Source organism: Clupea harengus, chromosome 1 (genome assembly GCF_900700415.2).
Source record: "Clupea harengus chromosome 1, Ch_v2.0.2, whole genome shotgun sequence".
NCBI lineage: Eukaryota > Metazoa > Chordata > Actinopteri > Clupeiformes > Clupeidae > Clupea > Clupea harengus.
In genome coordinates this window covers 5,969,611-5,988,023 of record NC_045152.1, presented here as the reverse complement: position 1 = coordinate 5,988,023, position 18,413 = coordinate 5,969,611, and the positions used below count along the sequence as shown (strand labels likewise).

At 43.6% G+C, this 18,413-nt stretch overlaps 1 protein-coding gene across 1 annotated transcript; it reads right to left on the bottom strand.

Annotated features, from left to right (window-relative positions):
- Window positions 1–1,566: 1,566 nt before the first annotated feature.
- Window positions 1,567–18,070, bottom strand: gsg1l (gsg1-like). Its single transcript, XM_031577095.2, has 5 exons — window positions 17,159–18,070; window positions 11,279–11,326; window positions 8,794–8,946; window positions 6,617–6,728; window positions 1,567–1,894 (listed from the first exon to the last, which is right to left on the bottom strand). The coding sequence occupies exons 1-5, from the start codon at window positions 17,445–17,447 to the stop codon at window positions 1,567–1,569; spliced, it is 930 nt and encodes a 309-aa protein (XP_031432955.1). The 5' UTR covers window positions 17,448–18,070.
- Between the last annotated feature and the right edge of the window lie 343 nt (window positions 18,071–18,413).

Here is an 18,413-nt window from a genome sequence, read left to right as displayed (position 1 = left end):
CAGTTACTAGCTCATTTACCTTGGCATAAATGGCAGGGTTGTCTTGTGCGCTTTCAGGTGCCTCTTGTTGTGTTCTTCCCACCTATTTTGAAGCCACAAGGTTTCTCTCCGGTTATTGCGGTGCATTGTGTTTTATTTTCTGTCAAGTTATAATTAAAGACTGTCCAGATATCTATTCTTATTTTTCTTCCAGTACCGAGTGCTTGAACTTCAGCCATCATAACGTCTGTTAGGGCGTCACTTGCATGTCGGGGCATCTCAGGGAGTGAAGGAGGGATAGATACAGGACCGGGCAACATTCAACCAATGATGTGCATACAAGTTTAGAAAAAAAAAACAATTGTGACTTAGTCAACCACCAACATTTTCGTCTCGTCTCGTCTCGTCAACGAAAGTTAAAATAGATTTAGTCATAGTTTTTATTTATAAGGATCCGTTTTCGTCACGTCTTAGTCTCGTCTTAGTCCCGGGAAAAAGGTCGTTAACGAATATTTTTCGTCATAGTTTTCGTCAACGAAATTAACACTGAACTGGATGCGCAGTAAGATTGTTTATGGTCATTAATAATTACCACGCTGTGGGCCCTTGGCAAACAACTATAAACGGGGCACACTCTAAATTGTCCAATCAGCTGGCCAGGGTTCAACTGTGGTTGGAGTTTCCCTTTGCCTGCTTCTAATTCCACTTCAATAATAATTCTATTTCAAGTCTACTCTCCCTACACCAGTGTGCCTTAGCACATTAATATGTAATTTGTGTAAGTACTTAAAAGCTTATTTCCATGTAGTTATGTACAGTTACCTGGATAGAGAGCACAGTTTGATTCCTAACATACATACATCTGCACACACACACACACACACACACACACTTGCACACAGAAGAGCAAGAGAGAGAGAGAGAGAGAGAGAGAGAGAGAGAGAGAGAGAGAGAAAAACAAGGCATATTCTAGCAAGACCTCACAACGGGAGGAAAATAATTCATAATAGTCCTCCAGTGAAATGCTGAACATTGGAATAAGTGTTGCCCACAGCATCAGGTGGTAGGTGGTTATAGAGTAACATACCATTCCAAACCAGGGTCTGAGACTATTTAACAAGCAAACATGACTGAGGTCCCCTCTGGAGAATGGCACCAAAGCAGCCTCAGGCGATATGTCAGTGTGTGGCAGTGTTTGTGTTTCAACCCACGTTGGCATAAGCACACAGACTCTCAGACTGCAGTTAATGTGCCGCTGTTAACATCATCTCTATGCTAGAGCACAGCCTTGTTATCATAGTACCAACAGTTTGTTTTCATACTCTATAATATATAAGTAGATTTATATGTATGCATATACAGTATATCCCCATCCCCAAACGCATAAAATATTTCCTCTATTGTATTGTAAGGTAAAATCTGACTTAAGGTTGTTCTTTTTTTCCCCTCTTAATGCCTATTCCCAGAACATCAGTCCATCTCAGTTCTGAGAAAAAACCTCCAGTGTAGAGTTCGCCCGTCGGACAATACAAGGCCACCGTCACCAGGAGCCTGGGCATCTTAGGCCCAGGCCCAGGCCCAGCCCCCTCAGCACTGCTCCTCACCCAGGGAGTCGCAGTTCTCGCCCAGGTCCATGGAGGTGGAGCGTCCGTGGTGGAGCTTCCCTCTCCCACTCCCTCCTCCTCCTCCTCCTCCTCCTCCATGGCCTGGGTATACCTCCACCGAGCTGGAGACGGACTGGACAGAGCGGTCGCGGAAGTAGTGGAAGGCCTCGGGGTCCAGGAAGGTCTGCTCCTCGCGGAGACCCTGCTCGAAGAGCTTGCGCTTGTGCCGGAACTCGATCACCGTCTTGGTGTAGGAGTTGAGGGTGGTGACGGAGGCAGCCATGCAGCACGTGAACGAGCCCCAAGCCAAGCTGGAGGAACAACAGCAGCCAGCAGAGAGAAGTGAGTATTTCTATAGTAGTATTTCTAGTAGTATTTCTATAGTACTATTTCTAGTAGTATTTCTATAGTTCTACACAGTATTTCTATAGTGCTATTTCTAGTAGTATTTCTATAGTTCTACACAGTATTTCTATAGTGCTATTTCTAGTAGTATTTCTATAGTGCTATTTCTAGTAGTATTTCTATAGTTTTACGCAGTATTTCTATAGTACTATTTCTAGTAGTATTTCTATAGTGCTGTTTTACGCAGTATTTCTATTGTACTATTTCTAGTAGTATTTCTATAGTTCTACACAGTATTTCTATAGTTCTTCAAGTACAATCTCTGTGAGTAAGTAGTGTGGTGGTGTGGTGGTAAAGGTGTCAGGTGTTTCAAATCAAATGAAATAAATAAAAGAAAATCCTGAATCAGCATGAACGACTATAAACGATAAAGAATCATGGATCATGGATCAACTCCTTTAGAATGAACAGATTAATGTAAAAAGATTAAGATTTTTTTTCTCCACTTAATCACTGATCTAGCTGCTTCTATTCATTATTGCTACTTCCTGATCCAGAATGCTAACTACTCCATCGTGATAACGGACAACTCTGCATCTACGGGTGCTTCTAGCACAAGGCATTGGTCACACTTTGTTATTGACAGATATCAGAGAACTCAAAATAGACAAGCACCACAATCACCAACATGTACAATCACCAGCTCATTTCAAGGTTTTCCACAGCAAAGGAAACTAGAAACGACGAAGGAAATGTGTTCAGGAAATAACATACATCAGAGTGAGAGAGACAGAGAGAGAGAGAGAGAGAGAGAGAGAGAAAGAAAGAGAGAGGGAGAGAGAAAAAGAGGGAGAGAAAGAAAGAGGGAGAGAGAGAGAGAGAGAGAGAGAGAGAGAGAGAGAGAGAGCAAGAAATCGTCCAGATGGTAGAGGACAAATGAAGCAATTTTAGGGTGCCCTAATGGGTATCAGCCTAGCATCTGCGGTAATTCAGGCAGCGTAAATACTACTTCCCGGCCTGTCAGAATAGAGCATGTTTTGCACAAAAATTACAAATCATTTCACTCCACACTGCGCTACATGCATGTATCATGACCATGCAGCAGCTGTGCTCGAGGGCTGACATTGCTGAGAGCCCAGTCTTCCTGGCTTAGCTTTCATCACTCGTGTTTTTCTCCCAATCCGTCTTCAGTCTTTCTTTAGTGTTGGAAGTGCACATGACTGTAATAAACTGTAGATCTCGTGCATCGATGTGACTCGCTACAATATATGTCACAAATGCCTTTTGAGATCAAATTTCGCTGATTGTCCTTCTTGTACCAGTTTTCAAGCAGTGGTCCTGAGAACAGAGCAGTCTGAAGCGAGGGTAGTCAACATGGAAATTGACAACGGTTGACTCAGAAGGCAGCTTGTTTTCTGTTATAGTTTGCCATCACATTTAACCGCAATTTGAAGAAAATGTGTTTTTCGTCTGTGAGACTAGAAATCTCCAAACAATCCAGAAATACACAGAGAAAAAGATGGGGGAGAGGGAGGAGAGAGAGTACAGTTACCGAATCCACAAGACAAAACAAACCATTTACACACTCTATCCCATTTCATGAATTACTGTTACACACTTATAGTTATGTAAGTAATTGACGCTTAGAAAAATCTTCAAGCCTCATAAACACACTACAGATGTGTGTGTGTGTGTGTGTGTGTGTGTTGAAGGGACCGACATTTGATAGTTAGTTTAATAAATATATTCCATAGTCAATAATTCAATATATCTGACCTAGTGGTCATTTTAGTGTTCTTTGGATTTCATGAGTTGTAAAAACTTCTCATGTGTATTCTGTTCCTGGCCTACATGAGGTGTGAGAAGCCCTCACAGCTTCCCCCCCTGACTAGAGACATATAATAATTAGCATTTAGGGATCCACCCCCCCTGGCATGCACACAGCTTAAATTCTGTGCTTTCCCAAAAGACACTCAGTGAAGGAGATTTAGGTGGATCACACACTCAGTGAAATCTAACTCTCTTTCCTCCTCTGGTGCGCGCCACTGAAAGAATAAACCTGGATTTGGTTTTTCATCACAATCTGACTGAGTCTCCGATACATTTGGGATATAGAAATAATTCCTTTCAGTGTGTGTGTGTGTGTGGGTGTGGCTGTGTGTGTGTGTGTGTGTGTGTGTGTGTGTGTGTGTGTGTGTGTGTGTGTGGGTGTGGCTGTGTGTGTGTGTGTGTGTGTGTGTGTGTGTGTGTGTGGGTGTGGGTGTGGGTGTGGGTGAGTGTCTATCAGCATCATCAACAGGTTTCTTTCTCTACCATAACTTGGCCCTTACATAACGGATCCACTGACATGATTCTAATCACAGCCTGGTCTTTCATCAGAGAGTATCAGAGAAGGCAGCTGATGGAGTCACCAATTACCTGGATTAACAAGCAAATGGGGATTGTGTTACTAATGAGGGAATCACTCAATATGACTGCCACCAAATTACACATCAATTTGTAAGGCATGATTTATATAACAACCAGTCAAAGGATATTAGGATATAGCTGGGTCTATAGTAGTGTGTTTGTGTCCTTATAAAAGGGTTCAAGTCCACTGCGCCTGTCCTTAAAAAACATGAGTCTGATCCTTACCCGGCCCTTTGGTTCTCAGATCAGGGACTCTCAATCAGCCAAAACATTGCTTTTTTAAGGGACCACTCAGGCAAACAAATACAAATTGGTAGCATTGACAAACCTCTCTCCTCCATTTGCTCTTCTGTACTCTATTTCTCCCTTTTCTTGCTCTGTCTTTTTCTCTCTCTCTCTCTCTCTCTCTCTCTCTCTCTCTCTCTCTCTCTCTCTCTCTCTCTGTCTCTCTCTCCTTAACCTTTCCAGCCTCTCTCCTCTCATCCTGCCGGCGCATAAGGGTGTTCAATCTGTGGGGAGAGCCTGGTATTAATGAGAAGTGCCTGTGAGTGAGAGGAGTCCATTAGGGCCAGATGTATCTCACCGCGCCGCACCGCTCCCTCCCCGAGCCCTGCCCGACCGCCAGACACCTGCCGGGGCTCCGGTTCGGTCTGATCCGGCCCGCCGTCTCCCCGGCGCGCCTCATTAGCCTTGACATTAGCTTCGATGAGAGGCGCGCAGACAAAACACACGCACTGCGCCACAACCACAACCGCACACACACACACACACCTACACACACACACACACACACACACACACACACACACACACACACCTACACTTAAAACAGGGCTCCGCCCGTGTTCAAACTCGGATGATATCGGCAGGAAAGCACACACAGAAGGAGACACTGAATGAACGGTGATCCTTTTCTGTGAAAAGCGGATACATATTCACTTGGCTGGTGAAGCCTTAATGGAAGAGTAAGTGGAATGGGTTGTCATGATTTTAGATGGACTGTGTGAAATGTTTACGGCCGCTTTTCAGGTACTGAGAGAGAGAGAGAGAGAGAGAGAGAGAGAGACAGAGAAAGAGAGACAGAGAAAGAGGCTGTCTCGGTGAAGACACTTTGTCCCAAGTGCTCTCTGTGACTGTAGTCCTGTGATCAGCACCTCTTCAACATGACAAAGACTGAATTGCCGAAGCTTTTAGAGAAGCATTTACAGGTAGAGTTCCACTGCCCTCTGTACACATATCCCAGTGAACACACCCTCTCGTTTCAAGAATATAGGGCTGAAGACTAAAAATGCTATTATCAAGGGGTGAGTCAAAGCCCACCCCAGACCATGTTCTGAGTAGTGCATTCTAAGTAGAACTCAGGACTCCAACTACAGTTTTGAAAGATTATTTTATGGAATCCTTCACGAGTTTGACTAGTTTCCAATTTGCCTTTAGTAGCCTACGCCAACAGATAAGCGTGTTTTTGGCAAGGTCTCTGACTGGAGTCCTGAAACACCTTGCTGGGAGGCATTGTACAGGCAGGAGTCAAGCAAGAGCTGTGCGCACACACTTCCTCTATTCCCAACTGGGAAGGAAGACAGGTGGTGATCGGGGAAGAGGTGGAATAATCTTGTGTTGCTTTGAGGCTAATGCCAAGGTGGAAGAGGAAACTGGGAATAAATCACGTGAAAAGGATAAGACACAAAAGGCGCCATCACTCTCCTTCCGACGTTCTGTTTAGAACACATTTCAAGCACAAAACCCTTGGATGATCTGTGATGTTATGTATTGAGTAAAATGATGGTTGGTGTATGGGTTATGTATTGAGTAAAATGATGGTTGGTGTATGGGTTATGTATTGAGTAAAATGATGGTTGGTGTATGGGTTATGTATTGAGTAAAATGATGGTTGGTGTATGGGTTATGTATTGCATCTCTGAGAGACATGTGGGTAGCAGCATTAAATCCCCCATGATGCCTCAGTGCTGGCAGTGGTGGTACTGACCAGAAGCACCAGCCGTAGTCCCACGTGTGTCTGCACCATACTCAACCAGGTGTGCGCGTGTGTGTGCGTCTGCGTGAGTGCGTGTGCGTGTGCGTGTGAGTGAGTGCGTGTGCATCTGCGTGTGAGTGAGTGAGTGTGCGTGTGCGTGTGAGTGAGTGCGTGTGCGTGTGCGTGTGTGTGTGTGTGTGCGTGTGCGTGAGTGCGTGTGCGTGTGCGTGTGCGTGTGCGTGTGCGTGTGCGTGTGTGTGTGTGTGTGTGTGTGTGCCTCAGTGCTGGCAGTGGTGGTACTGACCAGAAGGACCAGCCGTAGTCCCAAGTGTGCGGACGCCAGTCCTCAGGGCCGAGGCTCACTGTGATCTGAAACACCTGGGTGTACATCATGTGGGCCACCATCCCCAGGAGCCCTGAGGGAAACACAGAAACACACGCACACACACACACACACGCACACACACACACACACACACACACACACACACACACACACACACACACACACACACAGAAATATTATTATTTAAAAAGAATTTAAATTACTTCTTTTGTGACTCTCCTGGTCATCTCTAACAATAATGTATGCACTTTAGTATAGTACACTAAATGTTTGAATCACTGGCAAGGTTTACTCTTCTAGAAAGTATGAATATTTGAGAGAGACATATGCATGCATGAATGTATCTTACTCTGTGTGTGTGTGTGTGTGTGTGTGTGTGTGTGTGTGTGTGTGTGTGTGTGTCCGTGTCCGCACGCGTGTGTGTGTATGCTTGTATGAGTATGCATGAGGGCATGCATTTCAAGAGAAATGAGGTAAGCCTTACAGATTTATGTTAATAACATGATTAGATGAATGGTTTGCTGTGAAACCAGTCATTTGATTTGCTGAGTTATTAGTTGTAATAAATCAAAAATGTATGTTTCTTGCATGTTCTCCCTTTTCTAATTAATGACTGGAGTATGTGTGCTTGTGTGTGTGTGTGTGTGTGTGTGTGTGTGTGTGTGTGCGTGCGTGTGCGTGTGCAACTGGGTGACTTTGACTATGCAAATGTTTTCAAATCAATTAACCAGTAATGCAATGAGGCCAATATCAGATGAAAAGAGCCAGTCATCCAGCCTTGCCTTGCTGAACGCATAGAAGCCTCCAAAGTGAAGAGGAGTAAACGATTCAATTGAAACCGGAAAATCGTATTTTCCAGCTGTCCAAATCTGTTCAACAACAAGCTCATATTTATTTAAGGTTCTAGAACTTGTTATTAAAATCCAAATTAAAAGGGGGTAAATTAATTGACTCCCACAACACTAGGGACCCCCCCCCCATGCTGGGAGGCAGTTGAGGCAAAACAATTACTTTAATGAAAACCAAAGGATGTCCTCTTGTTCTCACTATTACTAACTATTTATAGATAAATATGTAGAAACATTTATCTGGAGGGAAATTAAAAAAATGTGTTACTAAACACAGTGGAGCTGAAGTTAAACACCCTTATTTAAAGAGCACGTCTTTGAATCGGTAGACCACACAGTATGAGACTGCACCTCCTGAAACCTCATGCTCCCTCTCCTGCGCTACATCAAAGGCCTCCATCCCCAGGTTTGGTCAGACCACTGCAAGTGGTGCTGCTTCCAGCTCTTACAGAGCATTAGGGGCATAGAGGAGGAGGAGGAGGAGGAGGAGGAGGAGGAGGAGGAGTGCTGGGAACTGGCAGAGAAATCAAATAATCTCAATACAGGAAGCAGCAGCTGCCCTGGCAGTGGTTTACCCATGGGGGGGGCAACACTCAGGGGTAGAGGGGGAGTGAAGGGGGGGGGGGGCAACACTCAGGGGTAGAGGGGGAGTGAAGGGGGGGGGGCAACACTCAGGGGTGGAGGGGGAGTGAAGGGGGGGGGGGCAACACTCAGGGGTAGAGGGGGAGTGAAGGGGGGGGGGGGGGGGGCAACACTCAGGGGTAGAGGGGGAGTGAAGGGGGGGGGGGGGGGCAACACTGAGGGGTAGAGGCTGGCCTAATGCAGTGAGGCTGGCCCAATGCAGGCCCCTGTGTGAGAGGTGTCGATCACATAATAAGACTGGGAATGAGAATGGGACTGAAGGCGAAAGGTACAGTGCGAAGGTCAAATTGACTGTTAAAGGTAAAACTGGGAACATTTCTGGAATGCCTGACATGAAAACGGCCTAACTGATTATTTGGAATACAGACTTACCTGTTCAAATGACGCCAAGATTAGGTTTACTGACCTTTATCTTTAAACAATATAGATTCTTACAGAACTACTACCTTTAACTTATCATACAGACTTTTTCACTTTCTACAGCACCCAGATTTGCTCACATTTGTTCAGCAGAGGCTTATACATAAACAGCGTCTCCTGGACAACAGAGCTGTCGTCTGAAACACCGTGACTTGGTAAATCCTAACACATGCCCTCACACTCGTCTCTGGGAGGTTACAGAGGTGAGCGCCAAACAGCCGGTACCTGAGAGAACAGTAAAGACGGCCGCAAAGGCGTTGAGCTTGAGTCCATCGATCACGTTGTTGGAGTGAAAGAGCTCCAAGCACATTAGGCTGAAGCCAACCACCAGCAGCATGATGTATAGTACTTCAGACACCACCGACAGCCAAAGGACACCTGCAGAACAATCACCATGCAAACCCACACACACACACACACAGACAGACACACACACACACAGACAGACACACACACACACACACACACACACACACACACACACACACACACACACACACACACACACACACACACACACACACACACACAGTGTGTGAGCAGTGCACCAGAGAGCTGTAACTCTCCTTGACAGGCCTCTTCATATGCTCTGCAAGAGTGAGACTACAGCAGCTCCTCTCCACCTTTCATCATTAGGAACTGGACAGGCGTTTGACAGAGCTGGAGCAATAAAAAGATGTTTTCATATTGTTTTGGGCATGGAGCCTGCATGGGCATCCTCTAGTGGACTAGCACATGAAGAATGTACCCCATGAGTTACTGAGAGGGTGGCAGCAGGAAGAAAAAGCACTTGTGATGAAAACAGGGCCATGAGACTAAAGACGTCTAATGGTCTGGGGAGAAATACCCGCAATCACAAACGAGTATGGGTTCGGTGATCGTAAAAGAGACTCATGTTTCTCTCTTTTTTTATAAATGGAAAATAAAACAAAGAAAAAACACAATGCAAAACATCCAAGCTCCACACACACACACACACACACAGAGAGAGAGAGAGAGACACACACAGGGGCCGCCACAGATGTAAAAAAAAACAAATATGCTAAAGTTACTCATTAGTGTCGGGCAGAAATGACAGGACAAGAGGAACACCTGTACAATTGTACTAAAAGCAGGCTCTCTTGCATCACCAAATGTTGTTTATGTAAACATTTACTCTAGTGCATTGAGAACAATCTGGGAACAATGCAATCTGTTGTTTATCTCAAACCGAGAAGGGGTTTGATCCTAAAGGACTGCATAACCCAGAAACTGCTGTCTCCACGTGTTTCAGGAGAACTTCCAGCCACGCAAAGCACAACTACAAGTCTATTTACAACAGCTTTTAACTTTGATCTAAATTCATCAAAGTCTCCTCTAGCTTGTCAGTTTTCCCTCTGTTCGCCGCTTCGTTCGCGTCTTAAGAAACTTTAGATTAGAGAGCGACGATAGAGCGCACAGCAGTGTGCATTAGATCGTGATAAAAGCTGGGAGCTAAGATAAGATGGCACGGTGAAAAGTTGAGGGACGTTTGAAGTGCTCATCTTCACGAGTTCAAGAGTACTAAGACTGAAGGAAAAAAAGAAACCTGTCCTGTAACAACCTGCTAAAAAGCATAAACTGGTTTCAAGGTGCAGCTGTCTCCTTTGCAGAGAGAAAATGTGCTCTCTGACATATCGAAGATCTTTTGAATTGTGGTCAATTCTGGCTAGTGAGCTATGAGTTTGAGATACAGAACTACAGAAGAGATTTTCTCCAAGCGGCATGAGAAGGAAAAATAAAAAAGAGATGAGGAATCACATTGGATTCTTCGTCAATTTTGTTCATTGCTGATTTGGGAGATGAATGTGCAACCGTGTGACTGTCTATTAACCATCTCTCTTGTCACGCTTGAGTTATTTTGGTGTGTACCAGCCGGTCCGCAGGGCTCGTGACACAAGACGACACAGAGCCGCCATCACTGCTCCGAGGGTGTAGTAGACAGAGAAGAATAACTTTTACCACGAGCACTGGTGGGGGGGGCAGATTAGATTTGCAGTATGAATTTATGAAAATTTTATGAAGATTTTGTCATTTGGCTGTGGTAATACATTCAGTGTGCACAGAGATGACTTGGGGTGGGAGGGCCAAATTCCTGTTAGCGGTTCCAAAGGAAAGGTCAGACTTCCTGAATAAAGATAGCCAATTAAATGAGCCTACTTGGAAATCTTATTAGTCTGAACTCTGCAGATGACTGACAATAGACATTTTGGCATTGGGGGGGGGATATCAGATTTGGATGAACTATATTGTTCATCAAAGACGACACTGAGATAACACAAGTTTAAGTTATTCAAACTAAAGAAAATTTCGTATTGTATTGCAAAAGCATAGAAACTGCATCTTGTCCTCCTACGACAACGTAGACACTGTAATAGGTCATCAAAACAGCTTTAGCTATTTGTAGGACCATATAAACCCTCCTTAAGGAAATACCATTTAGCTAATAAAATATCTGGAAAATATTTGCATAATGGCACACATGACAGATAAAAATGACCATGAAAACATTACCATGCCTTTAAAGAACAAACCACTTTTGTGCGTATACAAGAAAAATATACTGTGAAAGAAAGCCGCCCTCGTGATTCCTAGTAACACATCAAGATAACATATCTGTTGAGTGCTGGTCACGGTAGCGCATGCAGGCCACACGTCAGATCTCGCAGAGCTAATGACCACCATCACTCACCTCTCTCCGACGCCGGGGCCAGATCGATAAAACTCCTGCATTTCTCACCTGGGAAGACACAAGGCGACCGCATCGTTAGCGCGTCAGTGCTCCAGCAGAACGCACAGAATCACAAATCACAAGTTTCGCCCATGTCAGGAAACTTGGACTTGGAAAAGTTCCAGGACAAAACTTCAGAGTCAGTGTAAATCAAACCGTGAGGGCAGTAAACGTTAAACCTCAAAAGAGTTCAGCTTTGTTCAAGATGACACTAAAATGCTTTTTGTTAAATTCCATGGCTTTAAAGTGAAAGAGAGGTAAAACATTAGGGGCTTCCGTTTTATATAATGACAAACACCACCATACTCCTGTTGTTAAGTTGTTAACTACAGTACTATTTTACATTACACAGCTTGCAATAAATACTGAATACATGTTTCGTGGTTCAGCACTGGAATTTATGCTTTGAATGATGTATAACAACATCACACTCACACACACACACACACACACACACACAAACACACACACACACACACACAGAGACACACACACACAGAGACAAACACACACACACAGACACACACACACACACACACACACACACACACACACACACACACACACACACACACACACACACACACACACACACACACACACACCCACACCTGGTTGAGTATGGTGCAGACAGCAATGACAGTTCAAAACCTTAGTGGCCCACTCTTTACTGTTCCTTGATGATGATGTCTAGGGAATGCAGCAAAGGTGATAGCAGCATGGGCTTTGACCATGAGGCCAGAGCTGAGGAGCAGATGGAACAGTCAGTAAACTTCCTTGCACCAAGGGAAAAATGGCCGCCCTACCACTCATCTGCCAGTTCCTCCCTGTTTAAACTCTTAATTAATTTGAATGTGGGGCACTCAGCTGTGCATTAGCAAAAGTTTAGTCTGATTGCATGATTGAAAAGTCCCTCCACAAATTTCACTAAGAGCAAGAGGAGTGCTTAGTGAAACATGTAACAAGGCAGGTTCATTACAGTGGGCAAAAGGGTCAACCAAGGAGGCTTTTATGGTGTGAAATCCACCTCTTTTCATTACATGTTAATTAGTTGGCAAGTGCTTTTGTTCATAGAGAGTGGCACTGAAGTGATATTTGGTGTTCTATTTTGGAACGTGGAACTGGAACTTTTGTTACATATTCACCAAAAACAGTATGGACTAGTTACTGATCAATGACGTGCCAAGGAGCTTCAAGGTATCGTACATCAAGAGAGAGGAATTAAATGATAATCTTTGTAAAAAGCTCTACAGGCAAGCACCTTCAGATCCTCAAAGGGAATAATTCACTGCAAAAGTGCATTAGAAAATCTCCAGTGTCTCCTAAAGTGTGTCTCCAAAAGCAGTGTGCCCTGCTTTGATCAAACTGCAGTAGCAAGAGTGTGCCACAGCTGTGTAGGTGCAGCAGCCTCAGATAAACCCTCAGAGGGTTCCACCATAACACAGATTCCATCCTCTTTTACCTTCTTTTCACTTTCTGTCTCTTTTTGGCTTCTTCACATCAAGATTCCCTGTAACCTACTGTAGTTTCAGCTCATCAAAAGGTGAATCCTGTACCGCAGTCTACAGAGGCTGCCTGTAGTTCTGTCGTCAAACTGTCAAATTTACAACTGTTTGTTCCCATTCCAATTTTACAGGCCAAATAAAGGGATTTGCTGTGAGGGTGTTACAACAGGCCGGGTGCCATAGCGACGTGTGATAACTGGAACCACACAGCCTCGTTAGAGTTGAATGGAATGCCAAACAATGTTCAGCTCTCTAAACAAAAATGGCAAAAGAATGCCTTTGCCACAAGGCCATGGCTTTTGTGCTCACTGTGAACCCATGAAAGCCAATGTGTCGCCGTGCCAACAGTGTTACGGTGAAATAACATGACAGATGAGGGAGAGAGAGCAAAGGAGCTGTCAGGAACTATAACATGGAAAGGTGCAATTATCCCGGAGCAATTTACTTCCTTAGGTCCTTGCACTTTCTAATTAGCAAAGATTTCTGCCTTCTGATTGAGACCTTGTATATTTAATCTCCTATCGGGGGGTTGTTAAAGGTTAATTGGTGTGCTAATGAATATGACTGAATTCAAGGCTATTACCATCACTTTTTGATCATTTCAAAAGTTACAGAGGGTGCGAAAGGGCTCAAAAACACTAATTACTCTAGCTGTGGAAGTTGTTCTTTTTTTCATCTCAGTTGGGTACTCATTTTTGTCTCAGAATGTGACGTGTTTTCATCATACGACTGACACGAGAACAGCACTCATGCGACAGACCCGTGGTGTCCTTCTACAAAGTGTAATCTTCAAGGACGGTGGGGGAGGGACGTGACAGCTCGCTAAATAAAAAAAATAAAAAAACTACTGTGGAACTAACGTCATACTGTATGTGTGAGCTCCTTCTTAATGAGATGGACGTGCAAAGATGTAATGAGAGACAAATGACAGCGGTGTGAATTGCGTGTTCCGCACAAACCAAATTGCCATGCTCAAAAAAGGTTGTCTGCCTCGAATGTCTCTTAACAGGATTACACACCCCAAACCACTCTGGATGGGAGGAAAATGTGACAGATCAGAACAAACAGGGCTAAAATAAGCTAGTGTGGAATTGTTGGTGTTGGATTTAAGAGCTCGCCGTGCAAACTGTAAGCTTAGCACCACACCATCTGTGTGTGTGCTGTAATATTTAATCAATGGCGCCATTATACAATCCCACATGTACGCCTTGCGAATGGCTCTGTGCATAATTCTGTGTTCAAATGTGTCAAATTCGGTCAGATTTCGGTTAGTTCAGTTGTCCACTGACTACTGAAATGAACAGCATGTGTCGAGAGCTACCTCTGTTCACACAGTGCAGATGACGTTAGACCTTGTAGACCTGTTATGGGGCTGCAATATGTGCATTTCTGTATGATGTTTTATAATGACACAATATTTCTCCTAAACTTTGAACTTCTTTCATAACTGAACATTATGTGATGTTAAGTTGATGTAATGGTAACAGGAATCAGCTCTTCAAGCGCAGAAGTGAAAACAAAGACTCCCACATTTCCCAAGCTATTACAATTGCAGGAAGCAGCTGAATGACACCACTGAGATGGTGGGAATTGCTCTGTGGTGCTTTGCATAATGGAATTAGTAGGTGGCACATCTGCACACATCTGTCCTATTTTTCACCTCATCAGCTGAGACATTAAAAAAAAAATACCTTTGCCATTCAGAGCTGAGGTACTGTACATCAACCACACACACACGCACGCATGCATGCACACACACACGCACACACACACAGACACACACAGACACACACACACACACACTCTCTCACACACACACACACACACACACACACACACATACACATACACATACATACACAAATAGGGACATTTTGAACCATCAACATCTTTGATGCCCTCTAGTGTTCTTGTAGCGCAATATAGTCACACCAGTTCTCAATTACACACTGAGCCTTTCCTCTCCAGTTTTCAAATGATGAACTCTTGCATATTCAGAGCCCTGGAAACTGAACTGGCACCGCTGAGAATCAGTCAGATGATTAAATGCATAATCTACTATATGAACGTGTAATGTATTCAGAGAAGACCGTACTAGGGCAGAGTGGGGTAAGATGAGCCAGTGGGCCACTAGACCCACCACCTGTATCTGGGCAACCACATTTTTTGTCATGTGACCCTAAATTTAGGTTGCCTTCTCCCCTTTTTATCTTGCTGTGGAAGAAAATACCATGAGGATGAAATGGTGGGCATATTTTTTCACAAGCATACTTTTTGCCTGTCATTTATTTTTGGCCTATCAGTATAATCTCAGTATTATCTCAGTTTAAAAATATATGTTGATAAATTGGCAGTGTGTAAAAACCGTGTAAGTGAACTAGCAAAAGTGCAGTTCTGGGTTGCTAGACTAAGCACTTTCCCCAAAATGAGCCAGAGCCTTGGGGGTAAGATGAACCAACGGTTTACATAAAGTAACGTAAAACATTTGGTGTTTAAATTAGGGTTGCATCCTAACAATCAATAACTGACATCATATTTCATATTTTAGATGTAGCATAACAGCAGCCATGTCACACAATTACAGAAGACAAACAGATAGGGGTTATATTACCATGTGCTTGTACCCCTAGTTTTTGTTTACCTCCTTGTGAATGATGTAGAAGCATCACTCTTGTTTTGGCATTTTAAATAGCATTTTCCATACATATGTGACATGATAGAGTTTGTGATTATACAGATATTCAGAACTTTATGTGACATGTTGGTGTTTATATTATATTTATAGTTTATATAAAACGTTTGCAATTATGCTAAACATGCAGTTGAGATTCTACACTGGAAGTGAAAAACAAATAGTTTGTATGTTCCTCAAAAGAATGAAAGTTAAATTCAATGTAAGACCATGTTTATTTCTTAAGCTTAGAGACTTGGCAAACCATTGTCAGGTTTCAGAACGGTAGATAAATTAGTTGTAATATTTATTTCATGAACACCAATAAAATCAGCAGAATTGGGGATTTGGGGATCTGGTTAACACAATAGTGTTTCCCAAATGGCTCAATTTACCCTGTCATCTGGATCAACTTATCCCCAACAAGTGGCAAATTGAGCCACAAGACCACCTTTTTTGGGACCCCATATTTTGTTGTCTTATTGAGTTAGGCACCATGCTAATGTTTCAATTGATGGCACATATCCCTAACTTGTGTTGTATGCATTCGTTTTATTTTTGTCTTACAATCCATTGGCTAGAGGTTGACTTAATAAAATACATTTAAAAAATAAAAACATCTCACCCTATTCTCTACTAACCTCCCCAGTACCTCAGCCACATGCTGTTATACCTAGGCTCCACAGTGCAGGGCATCGTCATGACAGACACTGTGAAATGAAACTGGCAAAAAAACAAAACTAACCCCTACTATACTGATCTTCACTCGAAATGTTTTCTGTAAACATTTCTCTACCACCTGTTTTCCCCAGCCCCGAGGACGGCACTACGAAAAGTCAGCAGATTGCCCGTGTAAACATCTTCCACCCAGCAACTTCACTAGTAAATCGATGCCACCTGTCTTGAGTTGCGAGCCAACCCATCCAGTTTTACTGAACATTGGAGCTAAGCGTGTAAGACCACTCTTCAGGCTGTTCCACTGAGGAGCACACACATTAGGGAGTATATGACTGTCATTGGTAGCAGACGGTTTCGATAAAGTAATGAGGGTTGTTTTTACCTCGGATGATAAAACTCATACTACACGCAGAATCTTCCCAATACCCACTTTCTCGAAAGGTCAGACTTCGCGTAGTACTGTGTGACGATTCTACGTTTGAGTATTGGCTTTAGAAAATTATTACCCTTTATATATTGTTCAACACCTAAATAGTAAACCATACCAATTTTTGCATTTTTCTACATCATTTGCTCATTCCTGTTAACTGACTTAAAGGCACTTACTTATACCATTTGATGGTCTCCATTCCCCTTTTTCAATATCTCTTAATCTTTGGTATAATTTTTCTTTACGGAAGTTGCTTTGTCAGTCTCCCTGTAGATACGCACTTCACTCAACGAATACAAATTAACGCATTCAGATCTTTATCGGGGTTTATAAGAATGTGAGTATCTGTTTCCAAGACAATTTTAAATGAGAATATGTCTATATTCTTTACGTAAAAGCCCTGCATATTAAGCCACGGGGGAAATGAAATGAGTGCACAAGCGGAGCATCACATAATGTTTGCTGTGCTGAACAGCATCTTCCACCAAGGGTACTTACACGGACAGCCACACAGGGAGGTTAATAGGTATGTAGGCTAATGGATGCGGATGCCTCACCTGCCCCGTGGATGTTTTCCTCGCAGGAATACCAGATTCCCGTGTGAAAATATCTGAAGAGGTACCTGTCGTCTCCCGTTTCCCAGCTGTAATGCACTTTGCTCGGGTCAGTCTCATTTACCCCGTAGTCAATACAGTTATGCCGTCTCTCTTTGCTGCAGTTGGGCTTGGGGACCCTTTGAGTGCCCTCGCACCAGTACGTGGTGACAAATGCCGTAGTGGAGAAGAAAAGGGCGACGAGATTCAAACTCACGGACAACAAGGCACGGCATTTCCGAGTGGTCTTCATCGTCCGCGGTTCGAAAGACTCGCTCCGACGTCTGACCCAAGTTCATGAAAGCAGCAGATAGACGATGCTGCTAACCAGAGGAACACGGTTCAAGTAAGTGACGGAAAAACACCGGAGACGACTAGGCACTCTTACCTTCACTGAAATTTGAGCGACTGAAGTTAAGCCCCCTGAGACATGGTGAGAATGCCACTCTCCCGATAACTACACTTGTGTCCTGCTCTAATTAAAGTGCGCACGACGCGCGCTACCCGCGGAAAGGTGTGATCCCAGCCAGTTGTAGTTCAGGCTACTCATCACCGTTACGCACACGCGCGCGCTCTCTTTCTCTCCATCCCACTCTCCCTCTCGTCCACTCGCGTGGCCACCAGATGCCTACAGATGAATACAAGGCTTCACTGGCACCATATCTGCTTTTCCCGTAAAATAATAGTAATATTAATGTAAACAGTACAAAGACAGGCATTGTTAAAGCATTGCTAAATATATTTATTTAAACAATTGGATCAAAAAGTAAAAAACAGCTATCCTTACTTTATTCAAATAGCATAAGTTGCAATATGAAATGCAAGACAAGAAAGTAACATAATTTTGCTCAGGTATGACGTTCAGTAAAACCTTACGACCCCTTATCGATTAAACCACCGGAGCCTTGTCACAAATAACCTGCCCACAATAAGAATTCATCACATCACATTTTATGGTCCTCAAAGAATCAATACTTCGCTCAGCGTATTAGATGAACGGGGTATCATAAGGAGAGACGTGTTTCCCACTCAGATAAGAATGTCTATTATCTCGGCATGAGGATTGATGGGGTCTTTTGATTGGCAAAGTAAAGGGCGTTTTTGAGTGATAAGAGGATTCTGAAGCACTCGTATACTGAGAACAATGAAGAAGTGCATGGCTGTTTGGCCACAGATACGGTATGCAACACAGTGTTGCGGTTTGTTAATTAACCTGTAA

Coding starts and splice junctions, on each gene's coding strand:
- gsg1l (XM_031577095.2), bottom strand. CDS start 17,447: ATGAAGACCACTCGGAAATGCCGTGCCTTGTTGTCCGTGAGTTTGAAT. Junction 11,327..17,158: donor GGAAAACATCCACGGGGCAG/GTGAGGCATCCG, acceptor GTGTCTTCCCAG/GTGAGAAATGCAGGAGTTTT. Junction 1,895..6,616: donor GACTACGGCTGGTCCTTCTG/GTCAGTACCACC, acceptor TTGTTCCTCCAG/CTTGGCTTGGGGCTCGTTCA.